We start from the raw sequence: 19,470 nt of genomic DNA on the forward strand, positions 1-19,470 counted from the left end.
GACTGCCCCTCTCATTTGTGGCTTCAGGAGCCCCTTCTGCCCCTGGCTCTGGAGAAGAAGGTTCTGGAGACGAAGGGCTCGCACAGGCTGGGGCTGACCTCACCCAGCACCTCCCTCCAGCATGGACCAACGTGAGCGAAATCCCCCAGGCCATGTCCTCCAGCACGCGGGGGATGAAGGGCAGCACTGCTCACCTTCCCCACCAGCCCTGGGGAGCTGGGGTGGCCTCTGCTTCAGTTAGGTGAGGCAGTTCTAGGTATAGATGCTATCTGCGCATTCTTTTAAGGTTGTTAAAGCACACACATTTGTGCACGTGACTAAACTGACGTCGTGGCATCCTGGGCAAATCAAATTAATTCAAATATTGGCAGGTACAGAATGTGGTGGCTAAGAAATGAGCACGTAAAATATACAGAATTTTCCCCCGGCAGTTTATTATGGTATGAAGAAAAAAACATTCTGTGCTTGAAGCTGACGTTATATTACAAATGTATTGCGAAGTATGATGTGACTATTAAAATATGATTACACAAAGTATGAACATTTTAAGAAGTTTACAGTACAGCGAATCTTTTATAAACAGACTCTTAAATATACATAGGACAATAGTAGCTGACAGAAAAACATCAAAAATTAACTATTCATGTTTATAGACTTTTCCCCTGAAAAAAGTCTCACATTAAAACAGAAATTATGAAAAGCCTTAAAACCAGGAACAAATCACCTGTACACTACAAATATACACGGCAGAGGTGTGCAAACCAGAACCGAGGGACACGGCGGCCTGGGAACCTCGGCGATGTCGGACCGGCCTCCCCTCGCCGCCCAGCCCGCGTCACCCCCGTGCCGCCCCTCAGCCGGCTGCAGCGCACAGACACGCACACACGCACACGCCTGTCAACAGCCGCAGCGGCACGAGCGCACCCTTCACCGCAGGGCAACGGGAGACGCGCTGTCAGGGTCGAGTTGGCGCACTGGAGTGTACCAGGTGGAGGACTTCCCCTGATCCTGCAACGGATCCCTGCCGGCAGGTCCCCGACTGTGCTGGGGGCCCCGGGCGGACGCAGGCCCCGCTCTCGGGCTGCAGGATTGAGCTATGAGTCAATCAGCAGTTCCTTTCACGTGCAGGCGTTCGTTGTTAACGCGACTTTTCGATCTTTCCTCTCGACGTGGGAGAACAGACGCCACGCTTGGTTTCTGCTTAGTCTGGTTGCAACGACACCCCTAGTTCATGTGTTAAGTTATGTCAAAAACATAAGTATTTTATGCTGTAATACACAGTATTACTGAAACTAACAATATTATTTGCATATTTATAACAAGGTATAATGAAATCCCTATAATAAAACCAAAAGTTATGCTATAGATTTATTTACAAACAGACCAGCAAAGAAGTATAAATACTTCTACATTTAAGGTTTAGGAAAACATAATTTACAAAATATTCAAATATATACACTCATATGAAAAACTGCGAATTTTAAACTTTGATGCAGGCGAAGAATTGGCTGAGTCTATTCATCCTGCACTGAAGGAAGCGGCGGCTTTCACAGGCCGCCTGCCGCATTTAGAAGTCGCACGCACGCTATTTACAACGCGATTGCTTCCCTCCAAGCTACACGTGTCCGGAGCTCTGAGCGTGCTGTCCCAAAATGTCGTCTATCATTGTCAGATTGTTCAACCACTCTTCATCGTTGCTGCTGCTGCTCTTCATGAGCGAGTCAAGGAAGTCAGTGTCACTGCAGTTAGCGGGCAGGACAGAGCTGCTGTGCTGGGGCACGAAGTCGTACTGCGGCAGCTCGGCAGCCGCGCTCATCCTGCTGAAGGCGTCGGGCGGCTGCCCTGCAGCGGGGTAGCTCGGCGGGCCGAGGCCTGCGGGGGGATTGAGCTGGCTAAAGCTGGACACTCCTTGCGGCATTGATTTCATAACATTCATAGCTGGCAGCGGTCCCCTGGTTAAATTGTGTCTCAAGTTCTGATTACTCATTGAGCTCAAGCCCTGGCCAGACTGTCCCATGCTTAGTTTTTGCATCTGTCTGACCTGGACTCCGGGAGCAATCTGATTTGGCGGCACTACAGCCTGCTGGGAAAACTGCTGACCCGACGCGTTTGGTCGCACGTTCTGTTTGGAGAAAAGAGCGTTACTTGAGAACTGCTGCATGCTGGTATCCATTTGGCTTTGATTTGGCATTCTCGGCACTGCAGTCGGCGTCCACATCTGGGCAGATGAGTTGGGGTAGACGTTGGGGATTCTTGGCACACTCGGCTGTCTCAAGTGCTGCTGAGCTGCTGAGTGATTCACCAAGGAGCCAGAACTAAAGCCGGCCATCGGCACGCCCGGCCGCACCGCCGCGTGGCTGTGTACGGTTTGGCACCCTGAGTTCATGCCCAGTGAGTTCTGGCTCGGCCGCAGCGGGATGTTAAAGTCGGAATTAGGTGGAAAAACCGCCTGCTGTTTGCCAGGGTTGTGTGGAATCATCACCATCGTTCCGCTGCTCTGGCTTGCAGTGGCTGGGGTAATGCTGGCGCCCAAGGTGCTCTGGAGCATGGCTGGGTTCGATGGCAGCATGCGGTGGTTGGGCGGAGGTGCTGGCATCGGCTGGCTGCAGTCAGCGGGAATGGGCTGCTGCACAGCTGCACACAGAGAGATGCATCAGCTGGTGAGCGCACCTTCACCCCGAAAACACGGCACATCCCTAAAGGCTGCTTCTCCATACTTAGCTTTTACTACCTGGGCTGTGTGTGCTTTGTAATGGAGCTATTACTGCAGCAAAAAGGACGTGGGCAAATCTCATGATATGTGATAAAATAGGAAATGCTTTTATTTTGGGGAGGAGAATGATTTAACACCTGGTATTTAATCAGACCCTAGGCTCTGGCTCCTTGAAGCTTTGCAAAGCATGCCACTTGCTGCCTTACCTTGAAACTGATTCATCTGTTGAGCTGCAAACAAATTCCTCTGCTCAGATGTTACTCCCAGCATGTTTTGTCTCTGCTTTTCCTGGAAAACAAGGGGAATGGCATTCAAGTTGCAGTCTCTTGAAAAAAAGAATGGCAGCAGACATTTGAAGTGCAGCCACTGTCATTACTAACAGCCTTTCCGGTGCACACCCCCCCCCCTGATGAGACAGCCCATACAGTTCATTTCAGAGCAGATCTTAATTGCTCACATGCCCCCTTCTTATGCAGGGGTCCTTACAACAGCCCAGCATTAGGAAGCGCAGACTGTAGCAGGTGCTGTGCAGGCAGCCCAAGGCCAAGAGGAAGCTGGACAAACACACAGACCCTCATGTTCACCAGCTTATGAGTGAAGCACTGCCAGAGGCTGGAGAAATCCTGATGTCCTGACTGTTTGCATGAGTACCAGATCTGGGGACAAAAGGTGCCCAAGAGTCTAGGAGTGAACAGAGTCTGTGGTGGCATTTCAGGGACACAGCGGCAAACAGGAGACTGCTGGTGGCCACGACCCTGCCTGGAGGACGGCCCTCTCGTGTACTGCCTGTGTTTGCCACTTCTCACCAGAACATGGCAGTGAACCACAGGAAACCTTGGATCCCCAGGAGCTGCTCCCTGAGCAAGGCACTGCTGGCTTTCTCCAAGTGACCTGACTCATCTCTCCGTTTGACCCCAGAACCTGCCACCACACTCGCATCCCTGCTGTGGACAGCAGCTGCGACTCAGGGAACTCTCCACGGATGGTGCAAGCTGAGGCCTTGCTGGATTCCCATTGTGCCAGAGCAGCACAGATTAGCTTGATGCCAACTGATGACAAAGAGGTACAGTTGTTTTTGGAAGGGAATTTCATCAATGAACAGGACAGTTACGGTTAAGAGTTTTACCAAACTGCTTCTCACATCATTTCTCATCCAAGGAAATGAGCCTGCTTGCCCCAAACCCAGCTCAGAAAGCCAGAGATGAAAGCTTGGTGCTGCCTCACACAGCTCCCTGTGGGCTTCCCCCACCCTTGCTCCTTCTCATAGCATGTTTCAAGACTTGCACTGGGACTTCTGTCCCCAAAGACACCAGCCAAGTCCAGCAGAAATGGGTTTATCATCTACTCTGGGAGATCCCCAGAGAACCAAAGAGAAAGGCGAGGACATCTCTCCTGGGGCTGACTCATTCTTTGAGCCTCCCTTTTCAGCCTCTTTTCTCCTAGCTCTGAGGCTGACCAGGACGACTGCAGTGATACAGAGGTGACTGAATTCTTTCCTCGCACACGAGTGGGTGGAGCTGCACTCAGGCTTGCTGAGCAGCACTTGGCCCTGGCCTCTCAGGCATAACAGCCTGAATGCACCACAGCCCTAGTCTGACTCAACCCAGCAATTCCTAGGTCACTCCTCAGTGTTTGCTGACTGGTGATTTCCCCATTCCAGTTAGTCCGTCCCTCTCAGTGAGGTGGACGGCACAGGAACGCACAGAAGCACTCAGCACTGTACCTGCATCAGCTGTCGTTTCATTATTTGTTGCTTCAGTAAATGGTTCCTCATTGTGTACCCATTCACCGTGGCTGGTGCCGGCACAGAGCCTCCACTTGGGACGGAGCCCGGCTCCTGAAGTCTGGCAACAATTCCAGGATTCTGATCCTGCCAAGAAAGATGAAAAAAAGAAAATTAATCTCATCAGAGAGACAACAACAGAAGCCTTTCTCCTCTCTGCTAATGCCCTCTTCTCCAGTCTTAGGCTGTCCCATGCCAAACACCTTGTGGGTTCACGTGGACCCACATAGCACGGTGTGACAGTGAGGGGCAGGTGACTGCTCCGGTTTCTGAGGGTCAGCACAAGGAGAAACGAGGGAAGCAAAAGATGAATCTAAAATTCTTTGTGACTAGCCCAGGGCTATGGGGCTGATTCACTACGATTACTGGAGTCACATGGCTGCCTAGCTGACAGAAGGGATGTGAGTAAAGCATCACATTTCCCACCAGTTCCCCAACTGTTACACTGAAAGACCTAAGGAAAGAAAAGTTGTATCAGGTAGGACTTGGCAAATGGATATAAAGTAGAAACCTACGCTAACAGAAAACAGAAAACTAAGGGCTGAAGAATGGAAAAGGAAGTATCAGATCAGGGACCCAGAAAGATGAGGAAGAGGTGGACCTGAATTGAAATGCTTCTTGTAAGTTCCATGATGGGACACTGAACGGGAGAGCAAAATGTGAAAGGAGAGGAGAACATGCAAAAACACAGGATGGGTCAGATCATGGCCAGGCACAAATCAGCCGGCTTGATTCCTGGCTTCTGCCAGCTGAGGGCTTGCCTCTAAAGAAAGAGCACTGTGGGGAATGAGAAAAAAAATACCATGAAAGCACCATGAAGACACAACTCCAAAGGGCAGAATAATAATAAAAAAAAAGAAGTTAGAATATCTGAAGAGCTGGGCAGTTGTCAGGGAAATACAGGAGAACAAGGGAAGACGTCAAGGCCTCCTCAAGGACAAGAAAGCAAGTGATCCTGCAAGTGCCACGCCGCGGCACAGCAGCACCAGTACATCCCCCTTTCTCCATTTTCACATCCAGCTTCTACATTATTTATGATGTTTTGTTATTATTGGCAGGGAGAAGTATGTATGTTATATCCAGCATCCTTAGCTAGGCCGTGCTTCCTTTGTTTTCAGAATGGAAGCCCACATCCTTTGTTTGAGAATCAATGTTATCAGGAGATAAGCAAGAAGAAAATGGTTGTTGCCTTTTGACATCTGACAATTAGAGGCATGCTTGGATGGAGAAAACAGGATACGAGCCGTGTTTCAGGGTGGCCAGAAGAAAGCATTGCAAGGCATTTGTCACCAGGCGGGCTCCTCGGGCCCGGGGCGCCTTTCCACGGCAGCTTCACCATGAGGAATGACCCAGCACCTTCCCAGATATTCTTTCTAAGGGCGATTACCAAGAAGGTCACTGAAATTACTCATTTTTATGGTGCCTCCTTTTGTTGTAGCTCTTCGGCCTATTATGCAAAAGCACAATTGATGAAATGTAAATGCCTGCGAGATAATTTACTAAAAGACACAAACCTGCAGCTCATCACTGGTCTCATTATCATTGCTATTCATGGGCAGTCTCATAAGACTAGACTTTATTACTGGCGCTTTGCTTACAATCCTGCTGGACATCTCTCCTCCTCCCCCTTCCCTCCTACCCATTTTACTCCCTCTCTCCCACAGAAGAAGAGGGAGGGGAGGAAAAAAAAGTAAATATGATTTACTACAGATGTAAATATGAGAGTTCATGTAAAGCTAGCATTCTGCTTTCATGTCAGACAGTATTCTGCAGCCACAGTTAAGCTCTGAATAATGCAGATTGCCTCTAGGGGAATATTTGAAAGTGCAGGGATTCAGTTTGTGTACTCTGCACATGAAAGACACTGAAATGTTCATACCACCACAATCCCTGCCATCTATCCAATTTCCTCCCAACTTGTCTTGTTGCGTGCAGAGGGTCTGTGCTTACTGAAGCAAACGAGTTTAGTGCAGGGACAATCATTCTGATGTCTAGCTCAGGGCTATTGCATTAACAAGTCATAACATTAAAGTCTCTTTTCCTAATCATGTCCACCTCATTCTAATTCTTCCTAAACATCATCAAGAAAATAATGTTGATTTTTCCATATTATTAATGGCAAAGAAGTGTAAATCACATTACTAATTGCGGCTCTTGTGCTGTGGCAATACAACAGCTTAATTATATGGGATTTTCTGCAGGCATCCTATAGCAATAATGACAATCAGCAAAGTTCATTTGCAAATACAGAGAATGGGTTGCTGAGTTTTTCAGAGCGAAGTTGTATGACACTTAATTAGCTGGTAAAGAAACAACCTATGCATCTAAATATTCCTCTTGGGGAAATTAGGACAAAATAGCGTGGATAGGAAGACAAGGACTGAATTCAAGATCTTTCCATCTACAGTTCACATACAGGTTAATAAAAAAAAAAAAAAAAAAAAAAGTTCTCTCTTTTCACCACTAGTGGGAACTACTGTATTCCCTTACAATAACAAATAACCGTGTAAACACCGTGACTAAGAATAGCTCTGGTGTAGTCTAAAGGACGCTGCTATCTGCACCAGAGGTTAATGAACTCAAAACATTTTTCCTTTTCAACACTCCCCAAGAAAAATCACTTTCCCATAGTATGGTCAAGCCAAACATGCCATAAACTTAGCACTTCTGTACTTCAGACTGTCCCATTTAAAACCCGTGAGGGGAGCGAAGAGGAGGGTTCCAGTGTCCCCATGGGGAAGGCTGGCAGCAGGAGCATACACATGCCTGCAAAACATACGGGCTTGCACGTGGGCATTGGTGGGGGGTTGGTCATTTTTTCCTCCAGAAACCAGTATCAACCCATCAGACTGGCAGAGTCCCCAGCCAAGGGCAGGCACCCAGTGCTGGAGCCCAAGGCCACGCGTTTGAGAGCACGTGCTTCTGTTGCTAGGCGGACTGCTGCACGGCACGCCGGGGCTCCCGCACCGCTCTGAGGGCTCTCCGGTGCGGCGGCTCCTGCTCACAGGGCCGGCATCCCAAGCACTCGTCTCAGGAGCAGGGAGTAAAGAATCGGGCTCCAGGTTTGCAGGAACGTACGCTGTCTGCGTCTGTACTCAGGCACTGATGGTAGCTGTGCAAGCAGTGGCACGCACCAGCGAGACCAGCCTGCCACAACAGCCCCGCGTGCATACAATGGCACACTGTTAGCTCCGTGCAAAATGCATCTGTGAATGACTGTGTCCAATTGTAGTAAGCGTGGGTCTGGTCCAAAAAAACATTCAGGCCCACAATGCAAAGTGTGCAAACACTCCCACTGAGACCGACTGCGTGTAGTTACGAGTCCGCATCCTTCCGACATCCGCTGATGGGCTCGCTCCACGCAGCCTCCCCGTCCTACTGCACAGGAGATGCACAGCCACCGTAAGGAAGCACCAAGATGAGCCATTCCACGCAAACACAGTCAGTCAACTCTGCTCCTTACCACTTCGTTAGGCATCCCGTAATCACTTCTGTGGCTTCACTTAAATGAGAATGAAGAAATTTATGGCCCCTAATTCCTCTGAATCCTCATTAACAAACAGCCCAAAAAGGATTTAAAAGCAAGACTTTCTGAGGATCTGAGCTAGAGCTCTAAGCGCACTTTGGCAAATATGTAAAAATCCCTCTGATCTTTATAATAAAGAGCGCTCGTTGTTTTTTAGGACCGCGTGAAAACAGTAAAGTCATTTATCATTATTAAACTTTCCCATCTGCTACATCTTACAGTGTAACTCTAAAGAATACAACCAAAAAACGCACATGTTAAATTGCATTGAGTTGAGCCCAGAACTGTTGGCGATGTACAATTTATTTCAGCGAGGGCATGAAGGGGACCGCGGGCTGCGAGACAGACTCATTTGTCCCATGTTGAAGAGAGAGTTATCTGCACCAAAATGGCTCTCAGAAAGCCACATGTGCTGTATAAGAAATAAGCTGCCAGGTGAGACCGCTCAGCATTATGTTACAGACCCAGACAATAAAACTAAGCCATGAATTTCAATAGTTAACAGATGGACTAATTAGAGACGGAATTCTTTGTGGTTCTAACCGATAAGCAGGTCATAGCAAGGTTACCGAGAGACACCGGCTTGGTGAATTTCAGGAGATATTTGCAGAGTAGGTGAAGAACTGTACTTCCCATATGAAAGCATTACCAGCGGTGGAGGAACGGAAATGCATCTAATTAAAGATTCATACAGTAGCTGCATTTAAAAAGTTTCTTCCATTTCAAAAGGCATTACTGATTTGAGAAAGATTCCCTCCACTTTAAATGGGGAATCCAGCTGACTCCAGTAATTACATATCTTAAAGCAGAAGGATCGTTGAAACGAGCCACGGCACTGCAGAATAAAAGGAAAGGACAAAAGGGACTGGGTAGCTCGGGGTCGATGCTGGCTGTAAGTAAGAGGAGTGGACAAAGTGCTTTTTGCCATCGGATTTTTTGTAACCAAAGATAACTTTAACTTGACGCATTTACCAAGACATCAAGCGGAAAAAAAAAAGTAAAATAAAATATAAATAAATAATAAAAAATAACAATAAGAATTAAAAATAAATAATAAATAACCCTTTCGGTAGATCCGCGCTCACCGCAGGGGCAGATACTCTCTAGGGGTGGGGTGAAGTTTCATTAACTGAGTTTTGTTCTGTATTTTAAGAACATCTGTTACGTGTGGGGAGTTCTGTTCTCTGCTGAGGAAATGCAACTACCAGTTTCAGGCTCCCTCGCTCGTGCCCACAGCGGGGTTTCTCTCCCAAGGCCACAACCACGACCACTAGGCGCAAGCACTGAACAAATACTACCGAGTAAACTGTTGAGAAAGCAATATAGTTAAAGCTGGCTCACCCAGAGAATTGCATGTCTGTGAATGTTGGGTCTTGGTCCACAGTGAAGCCTCAAAAAGACTCGGGGTCTAAGGACGTGGTGTATGTAGCTCCATAGCAAACCGTGATGCCACCCGCACCAAGCAGGACGCCGCGTCCCCAGCGGCTCCCCAGCTACATACTGACATCGTGAATCCCTCTGGCCAAGGCACACAGACAAAGCAAACGAAGTTCAGGTTGAGCGGGACATCCACGTCACGCACTGAGCAGCTCAGCGTCTGTGAGATGCCCCCGTCTGCTTCCCCCCGTCCTCGGGGCTCTGCATGCTTCCTGCCTCCGCCGCCTGCCTTTAACAAAACACTCCGCTTGCACTTTGGAAGTTTTCTTTCTCCCCCTATTCTGCCCACAGTTCAGAGATGCTCTTCAAGATAAAACCGAGCCTTTCAGTTCAGAAATACTCCAGAGCTTTTTGTTTGCTTGTTTGTTTTAACACGATGTGTGGACACAGATGTGCAGCTCAGCGGATCCTTTTCTACCTGTCTTTCACCCATTTCCTTGATACACGAGCACATGAAATACTAGCAGTCTCAGGTTTCTTATCCTATCCTGGGGCTGTCACTCAGGAAAAGACTTTGTTTGAAGGCCGCAAGTGACCCATGGGTATATATGGTTTTGTTTTAAGAAGAAGATTCTTCTAAGTTTTTCTTTCTGCTCATACACGAGCATACACCGCTTCCTGGCAAGGCCGCCCCGCTCCGCTGTGGGGGCAGAGAGGAGCACCTCACCTGGCTGGCAGTTGCACCAGCAGCTCCTCCCTTCAGCAGCACAGAAGGAATCCTCATTTCCCTATAGCTGCTCTTCTCCTGCACACTGTTAAAAACAGAACAAAACCAACAAAACCCCTCCAGAGTACCCAAAGTGCTTGTCAAAGCGCACCCAGAAGTAAGACGGAAACTGAGTCCATTTCCCCTCTTAAAAAAAAATACCAAATTAGTTAAAAATTCTGTGCAATTACCTGAATTTTCGAGCTGGTTTCTTTCAGCAGAACACACCATTGAACAAGAGCAGCGATCACAACAGCAAAAAGTCAGAATAATCCCGAACGAATTATCGCAGCGGCAATTTTCTCTTAGCTGAGGACGCACACTGGAGCAGGCGAGGTGAAATCAAGCACTGCAACGCCCCAGCCAGCACCACGGCGTCACAGAGAGCACGGCAAGCAGGAGCCCGAGGCACAGCACGGGGCACAGCGGGTGCACCCAGCTCCTCAGCACTGCGGGGCGAGCCTCCAGCAGCCCCTGCCAACGGATCCTTCGGCCCAGACCAGCTGTTGGGTTTAGGTATATAGACCTGGAGATACAGAGACAGGTGCTTTGTACGTGTCTATATAACATATAGTCGAGACCCAAAATTGAATTCTCTGCAACGAACAAAATATTTATATTTGGCTTGTGCTGCTATCATGATTCTCCAACCCTTGACACCATGCTCTCGTTCCCATGGAGGGCAGCTTGCCTATAAATTCAATGAGATAATCTGAAACTGTATTTATCTCACCCAATTTCAGCCGGTAGTCCTTCTGCCTGTCTCTACAAGGTTGCACGAGCCGCAATGACAAACTACAGCTCCCCTGTCTATGAAGTGGTTGGACTGGAGTCGTCGCGGCGCTGTCAAGGCGCGCTCTCTAACAGAGGTGTCGTTGAGATGCAAAAGGAGCTGGCTTAGCTCAGCACCCGCTGGGAGAAACATGACGGCTGAATGGGGAATTCAAGGGCTAGGGAGAGAACAGAAATATCCCACCACACAACAGTGAAGATTTCACTCTAACAAAGTCCGAGTCTGGGAATCTTGAGATCTTTGCTGATTTCTAATGATACAAGTGAGTCCTTTACGAGCCCACTTCTGAGCAGCGCTGTGAGCCGCAGAGCAGCGGGCTGGGTCACGCAAGGCATCGAATCACTTCATTCCTCTGAGCTGAAGCTCCCCGGATTCCACGCACAGGTTCGGGCTGCAGGAGCAGCCTGCCCAGCTGCCTAACACCTCTGCAAGGCGCTCTGCCTGCAAACCCGCACAAAGCGTCACATTGCTTTTCGGTACTCGGTCCTTCCCGACAGATGAAACCACTCAAAGCCCTGGCACGGTCGTAGCGGAGCAGCTGCCCCATCAGGTGCCAAAAGTCAGCTCGCAACTGACCAAACAAAACGCACTGAGAAGCAGTAAGCTGAAACAGTGGACACAAATACGCCAGGAATAGGTAGTCCTCGTGATCCAATTTTTAAAACTGCATGAAAAAAAGAAAAATACATAGGGTGACCTTGAGTACAGGGAACAAGGAGGGATTCCATTATTTTTTTAAATGGAAATCATTATTTAAACACCCAAAGCTGAACTGCTGTAACCAAGTCGGCTCCATCTCCCCTTAAAAATTCCTTTTCTCCCCTTCCATTCAGATTGTATTTACAAACTGTAGATGTCTCATTTTTTTTCTCGTGTCATTTCATTATTACAGAGTTGAGCTCACTAGCCATCTGCAGCTTCATTTCATCAGGCTCCCATTTGTCCTTGGAGCAAGGTCATCCGGGACAAGAACATAAAATGCTGCTTTCCTCAACTGACAGTTCTTTATGCCTTCCTGTAAATATTCCCCACTAATTTTAAATAATTTTACCACTTCATACTCCCCCTCACACGCACTGAAAAGGTTGATATGCACGCATATTAATAAGGATCTTGTCATTTAACCATTGCACGACATATCAGAGGCAATTAACGGTGTTTATTTGCCGATAACGCAGGCATTTTGAACTCCAGCTCAAGGATCCTTGATAGCTTCATGTGACTTGTAGGGTATTAGCGATGGGTCAGAAGTTGGGACCCCCCCATCCAGCATTAGCATACGCTTGGAGAGGCTTCGCTTTGCATCAAGCAGAAAAACCCAGCAGGCAGTGTGCAACGACGGCTGCTGTGCACCCTGTGGAGGGTAAAGCATTACTAGGTGGATGCAGGCTCGTGCATCGAAATCAAGAGACCGACAAGGAATGATTTTCAGACGCATCACACCAAGTTGCAAGCTAAAAACAAACAGGAACAGAATGTGGAATTTCCACTCGCATCAAGTTTGACACACCAGAAATTCTGGAGCACCTTCTCCAAAGCAGAGACTGCTGCTCCCCTTTCCCCCCAGAATAGCCAGGTAAATTAGTTTGAGAATGTTCCTGAGTACAACCATAAAGCGACGGGATAACCGAGGGACTGAGACCAACCAGTGGTGGTCAGGGCTCCGCCTCGGCCTGGCCCCAGGCTGCAGCCTGGCAGCAGCAGTGCCCCCAGCCCACGTTGGGCACCGGGAAAATTCACTGCTGGGCTTACAGAGTGGCTTCTGAAATACGCTCTGCAGCATGCAGCCATCTGGCTCCTGAGTAATGGTGTGGGAGCCTTTACCCGTGTGCCTCTATGAGCCCCAGCAGCCCCACTCGGACAGATGTGCACATCCCAGAGCTCTGCCTGCAGCATCTGTGCACGCGATGTGCACTGAGGCACGTGAGCCAACGATGACTTTCCTTGCACAAGCAAACTTCCCCTTGGACTGACAGCAGTGGTTGGCTCGTGAGGCTGTGAGCACGCAATTTGTCAGAAGGAGATGCAGAAAATGTGATCATTAAAGGTGCACTCCCAAGCCACCCCTAAAGGAGATGATCTTGAAAGGTGAGTTTGCTTCATGGCTTAGTCACAGGATAGAAGTCGGCCCTATGGAGCAGGACTCGCATGACCAGGTTCGGTTTCCAGTTCTACCATACGCAGCTCCTTCAGGTGCCTGCAGACAGGTTGCTTCATTTCTTCCGTCTCAGCTTCCCCCAAAATTAATGAATGTTTCTCCCCGAACAGGGTCAGCTCCCCGAGCAGCAGGGGCTGGGTTCCTCGCCACGCCGCGGGATGAGCTTTGCTTTGCCCCTCCCCAGAGAGGGCCTTGTTCTGGTCCGCTCCACAAACAAGATTTTGTCGTGTCCCCTCTACATCCATCGCCTGGGTCTGGCCACAGCCGGCTGCACCTCAGAACAGCACTGAACCACACCGACGCGTAATGGTCCCCTGGGGCCTCTGACCTGGCTGTGCAGCTCAGCAGAGCGTGGGCTGGCTACAGTCCACGGCTCACCCCTTACGTGCTGTGGGAGGCAGCGCTGCAATGGCCATGGGCACGGCCATGCCTGGTGGGTGCTGGGGTGCTGGCTGGAGCTGTGCACTACGAGGCATCAGAGCAAGCAGGAGAGGCTGAGGCAGCTGGGGCTGAGAGCCCTCGGGTTTCACTGGAAGTCCTGCTTGCCACGGCATGGTGGGAGCTTTCACCTCAGTGAGAACAGTCCCGCTTTGTGCCATGCCCTCTTCTGCACCTCCGGCTTCTGTCTGCCTCCAGCCCCATCACAGACCGTTCTCTATCATTTACGGGGCAGGAGATGCTTTCAATTCAAAATCTACCCATGACGAGAAAAACACTCAGGCACCTACAAACACCCTCTTCTCAGGTCCACCACCATCTCCCTGTAATTTTGTGGGTTTTGGTCACGTAAGAGAAAAGGAGTTTAGGAGACGTGCACGTAGCAGCTGTCCCAGCAGGGCTGAGCTGTGAGGCAACACGGAAGCGTGCAAAAGGCAGGAGAAGGCCGGGGCTGGCCATGCCCCCGCGCTGCAGGGCGCTCGCGAGCATTTCCTCCGCGGAGACACCGCACGCCAACAGTTAACTTCCCTTTGTTCACATCCAAATGATTAAGGTTAGAAGCTTGCCTGGTGACATCACCAGAGTTTAAACACGCTGGATATGGTCCAGGGAGCCAAAGTTATTGCTGACCCCATGGTTACTGATCCGCTCTGCAAGTAGCTGATGTCTGCTCTCACTTTATGAATTATTTAATGGGTTAAAGATTGGTCAGATCTCCTTTATGCAACGTACAGCTATACAGTGGGCAGGAGGACATAAACATGCATTAACAAGGTTAAAGTCATATACTGTAACTATACTGTCTGTTTTCAGCTTGCAGCTTTATTGACTTAATCATGCCGGCACTGCAGCCAACAAATCATTAAATCCATTCCATTCTTCTGCTGGTTCCCGACCACAAAAACAGAGGCAGGCAAACACGGAGCGAGGCTGCGGAGGGGGTGGGGAGCGGGGGGTGAGGGGCAGGGAAGAACACTGGGATCACTATGGAGTGCAGCGCTGGCCCCTCACTGCCAGCACAAAGACGCCAAATCTGTCTTTACGGACTAAGTGGTTTCATGGTTTAAAGTGACACACTCATTTGTTCCTGTTTTGCAATGATTATACAAAGGAAGAAGGAGGGGGGGGAATGTAAAAAAGGAATAAAAAGCAAACGGAGCGTCCTCACGCCGTAATGGCGCACGCGTGTCCTCGAGGAGCGCGCTCCCGTGCACGAGCAGCAGGGCTGGCAGAACGAGGGCTGTGCGCCCGCTGCACCCCAGGGGCTCGAGCCCGGCACCGCGCTCGCTGCTAATCTGCAGTGAAATGCCGGCATAATTAAGAGTTCAGCGTAAAGGAGAAAAGACATGCAGCATTAAATCAGTCCTCCCGCTGCCCTCCAGGAGCAGCTCCGACCACTCCAAGGAACCAGGGAAGTCCGCACTGTCAGACCTAAGTAACGGCTCCACTTTGAGGCCAAGGCTCAGACCAAGTTTTTGACCTGGTACTTCTCACACCCACACTGAGGTCCGCAAGCAGAAGTGCTCGGATTGTCAGCAGGTGTCCTGCTGAAGTCAGCAGATCGCCAAAATCCTGCTTCTATGTGAGAACTCTGAGACAGCCGGGTTGGAACACAGCCTGCCACCTTGCCAGTTCTGAACCTGTAAGATCCTTATTGTCACTGCTGACATCCTCATTCATTTCTTGATGGAAATAATCTTCTCTGTCTCCATAAACAGAAGATCAGGTTGACAGCCACCTGAGGAACCTGAACATAAGTCTGTAGGTCCCAGTGAGATGCAGCCCAGAGTCCTGAGGGCACTGGCTGACACAGTCACCAAGCCACAATCAATGGTACCTGAAAAGTCACGGTGGTCAGCTGAAGTCTCCAGTGACTGGAAAAAAGGCAATATCACACCCACTTTTAAGAAAGGTAGAAAAGATGACCCAGGGAACTGCCAACCGGCCAGCCACACCTGTGTGCTGGAGAAGATCATGGAGCAGATCCTCCAGGAAGCTGTGCTAAGGCATGTAGAAGAGAGGGAAGTGATATGGGATAACCATCAGGACTTCACCAGCGGCAGGTCCTGCCTGGCCAACCTCGTTGCTTGTTATGATGGTGTAAAGGAGTCAGCAGACAAGAGAAGAGCCAACGATGCCACCTATCAGGACTTCAGTAAGGCCTTTGACACGGTACCCTGCAACATCTTTCTCTCCAAACTGGAAAGATACGGATTTGATGGGTGGACTGTTTGATGGATGAGGAACTGGTTACGGGATTGTACCCAGAGAGTGGTGGTCAACGGCTCAATGTCCAGATGGAGATCAGTGATAGTGGGATAGAGCACACCCTCAGCAGTTTCCAGATGACACCATGCTATGGGGTGCAGCCAACACGCCTGAGGAACGGGATGCCATCCAGAGAGACCCAGGCAGGCTGAGCAGTGGGCCCAGGAGAACCTCATGAGGTTCTACAAAGTAAAGTTCAAGGTCTGGCACCTGGGTCGTGGCAACCCCCCCTATCAGGACAAGCTGAGGGATGTAAGAATGGAGCACAGCTCCGCCGAAAAGGACCTGGGGGTTCTGGTGGATAGCAGCTGGGCATGAGCCAGCACTGTGCCCTCGCAGCCCAGAAAGCCAACCGGATCCTGGGTGCATCCAAAGCAGCGCGGCCAGCAGGGCCAGGGAGGGGATCTGCCCCTCTGCTCTGCGCCGTGAGACCTCACCTGGAGCGCTGCGTCCAGATGGGGAGTGCTCAGCACAGGAGAGACACGGAGCTGCTGGAGCGCGTCCAGAGGAGGGGCACAAAAATGATGCGAGGGATGGAACAGCTCCCTGCGAGGACAGGCTGAGAGCTGGGGCTGTGCAGCATCGAGAAGGGAAGGCTGCGGGGAGAGCTGAGAGCGGCCTGTCAGTATCTAGAGGGGCTGTGAAAAGGAAAGGGACAGACTATTGAGCAGGATCTGTGGTGACAGGACAAGGGAAAATGGTTTCAAACTAAAGAAAGGAGATTTAGACTGGATGTAAGGAAGAAGTTTCCTACAGTAAGGGTGGTGAGGCACTGGCACAGGTTGCCCAGAGAGGTGGTGGTGCCCCGTCCCTGGAGACACCCAAGGTCAGGCTGGATGGGGCTCTGAGCACCTGGTGGAGCTGTGGGTGTCCCTGCTCAGAGCAGGGGAGTTGGACCAGACAGCTTTCAAGGGGTCCTTCCAGCTCAAACAATTCTAAGAATCTAAAGTACAAGTGGCTTGTTTGGAGCTGGGAGAACACTGCATCAGGACGCTGCTCCTCTGTTACAAGCAGGCTATACCGGAGGAATTCAGCACGAACTCTTGGAAACCTTCAGAGAGCTTCTTACAGAGAATCTCAGAGAATCTCTTTGCAAGCTTTCCTCCACTGAGTGAATGTGAAATAAATTCCCTTTTTCTGAGAAAGACAGCCGCAGCAGGATTCCTGGTGCATTTCTACCTAGTACGAAAACAAGGAGCAGACAATGAGCTCCCACTCTTCACCTCCTGGTTAAAAGATGCTTAGAGCTCCCTGTAAGAATAACTCAGATTTTGGCACGAGACACACGACAGCAGACTTTCTTGAACACTGTTATTATCTGGTTTCACAGTTGTTTTCTTCAGACCCAAACAAGCCTTCTCACAGTTTGAATTCCAACCTTGCCTTCTTTTGTTTACCAGTCTCCAGATAACTACCACCTCGAGACATCTCCTGGTTCCATATATTGCAGATAAACATAACATTACTTAGTGCAGGAGTCAGCCAGAATTCCTCTTGGAAAGAGCCTGTCCCCCAGCAGGTGCTGCTCAAGGCAGGGGAGGTGGAGGAGCACCATCAAAGGTAAGAGCTTCCCAGCCACCACGCTGGAAAAACAGGACAGAAGTGAACATGTTTTCCAAGGCAGAAGTCAGCTATTTCGGGTACCTGTACCCTCTAAGGAGCTCCCGGCCCTGCTGGGGGTGCTGGAAGCTGGGCCCCATCCTGTCGCAGAGCCCACGCCTCACAGCTCCCGAGCCAGCGCCGACCCACACTTCTGCCCTCGGTCTGGAGCTCAGCAGCCTGCGCTGGGCCTGAGGAGCAGTGCTGGTCAGGCTCACCCGGCTGTGCAGAGCTCCCATCCCCCCCTGTGCGCTCACAGGCACAGCTACAGAAGTAGTCACACAAACTGGCTGCGCTTCCGCAGTGAGAGCTCTCTACAGCCTCGGCACAAGCTTTGCTAGTTGTCCTCTGCTCCCTGGTGCCACTGCGCACCCTGGCTGGCATTTCTTAATGACCGGAGCATCCATGCGTTCTTTGTAAAACAATTATGCAACATTCAAGGCAAGAGCAGAGCTCTCATGCAGCCAAGGCTCCGGCAGACTGCATAGGTGTCAAATGGTAAATCGTTAGGCGTTTCGTTTTAATTGCAGAGTTATTTATACCCTGGAATTCGTTATTAGCATAGGACAAAACAGAACCTACTGTTACCCGCAATTAAAGGCACTATTACGGGACTGCAGCAGCACGGACGGCCCTCCCAGACCCCCCCTCCTTTGGCAGCGGCACGAGGAGGGCCGTGAGCCAGCGGCCCCATCCCGCAGCACTGTAGCAGCGGTCGCAGCGCCGGTCCCGCTCCGTGCTGACGGCTCCCGCGCCCAGCCTGCCCCGCACGGCTCCTCCTCCGGCCCCGAAGGCCCGGCACGAAGCGGGGCTGCGCGCACGAGGCGCCGCAAGGGGCGAGCGCACCCTGCCCCAGCAGCGGCTCCTGCTGGCGGAGCGGCACGGGGACACTGCGCATCCTGGACTTGGCCTGGGGTTGCGTAACCATCCTTGTTCAAATTCAGGATGAACAGGTTATATTCTCATCTGCGAGATTCCTGTCGGCACAGAGAGAGGTTTCTGATTTCACCAGCACTAATCAGGATGCCACAATGGATTTCCGGTCTCAGCAACGAGGCTCAAGAGCCTTTGTTGCCTGTGGAGCCGGTTTTAATTCAGATCTAACTGGCGGAGCTCTTGTAGGCTGCATGGTGAACGGATGAAAAAATAAAAGCCACTTACATGCTACCGCACCTTATTTCTAAATCCATTTCGTACAGACACAAATCCCCCCGACCACCACAGCTTCTGGTAGCTGCTCTCCCTCCAAGGAGCGATGGCCTCCACCCCTCAGCAAGGCGCCCATTGCATGCCCAAAAAGAAACGTGCCAAAAACCTGCTCCAGCGCCCGCTCCGCTCCTGGTCTATGCCACGAAGGACGTCACGGAGCACAGGCAGCGCACACCCGGCGTGCAGCGCGCTGTGCCGTGCGGGGCCGCGCAGCTGCTGCCGTCCCACGCGGCGCTGGCAGCCCCGAGGCACGGCGCCCGGCGGAGGAGGGGCAGCTGGCCCCGGGGGACAGGCAAGAGCTGAACTGCTGATGCCGTCATTGTAACTGCGAGGCCAAACAGGCTCCGGAGAGGGAATATCTTTGCAGACAGAGGAAAGGCTCGCTGACAACTGATGAGCAGATGAGTAAATTAGACCTGGGTTATAGCCTTCTTGTTCTCCCTCTGCCTCCGCCCCAAGGACTCTGTGAGTCAGTGGAACTGCAGGAAAAATATACACGAAATTCTACAAGTGCGGGAATTAAACATCTATGCGGCTCGCCTCTGGCACTCGATACCAGCTGCAGAATTGGGTTAGCTTGACATTGCTGCTGGAGGTGAAGAGAGGCAGCAAGGCTGGCTAAGCAGCAGCAAGCAGCGCCCTGCACCGCGGAGCAGGTGAGCTGCAGCTGGTGGGCATCTCCTTGCTAAGGCACAGAGACACGTTTTCACATTTTAAAATCTGGGAGTGAAAGCAATTAAGAAAATCTGTTTCCTTCACAAACGTGAGGTTCAGGCAGTTTTGGGTTATGAGACGGATGCAAATGTGCAAGCCCGAGTGCCTGGGAACCTGTACGCTCTG

At 50.6% G+C, this 19,470-nt stretch overlaps 1 protein-coding gene across 2 annotated transcripts in view; it reads right to left on the minus strand.

Moving 5' to 3' along the window:
- Positions 411–19,470, minus strand: part of MAMLD1 (mastermind like domain containing 1) — an 85,934-nt gene continuing 66,874 nt past the window's right edge. For both annotated transcript variants that reach the window (XM_021405917.1, XM_021405916.1), the window contains exons 3-5: positions 4,437–4,583; positions 2,920–3,001; positions 411–2,634 (exon numbers count right to left, since the gene is read on the minus strand). In XM_021405917.1, the coding sequence (XP_021261592.1) occupies positions 1,616–2,634; positions 2,920–3,001; positions 4,437–4,583 (1,248 nt within the window). In that variant the 3' untranslated portion in view covers positions 411–1,615. The remainder of the gene's footprint in view (positions 2,635–2,919; positions 3,002–4,436; positions 4,584–19,470) is intronic.

This window comes from Numida meleagris, chromosome 8, assembly GCF_002078875.1.
Source record: "Numida meleagris isolate 19003 breed g44 Domestic line chromosome 8, NumMel1.0, whole genome shotgun sequence".
In the NCBI taxonomy this organism is placed as follows: Eukaryota; Metazoa; Chordata; class Aves; order Galliformes; family Numididae; genus Numida; species Numida meleagris.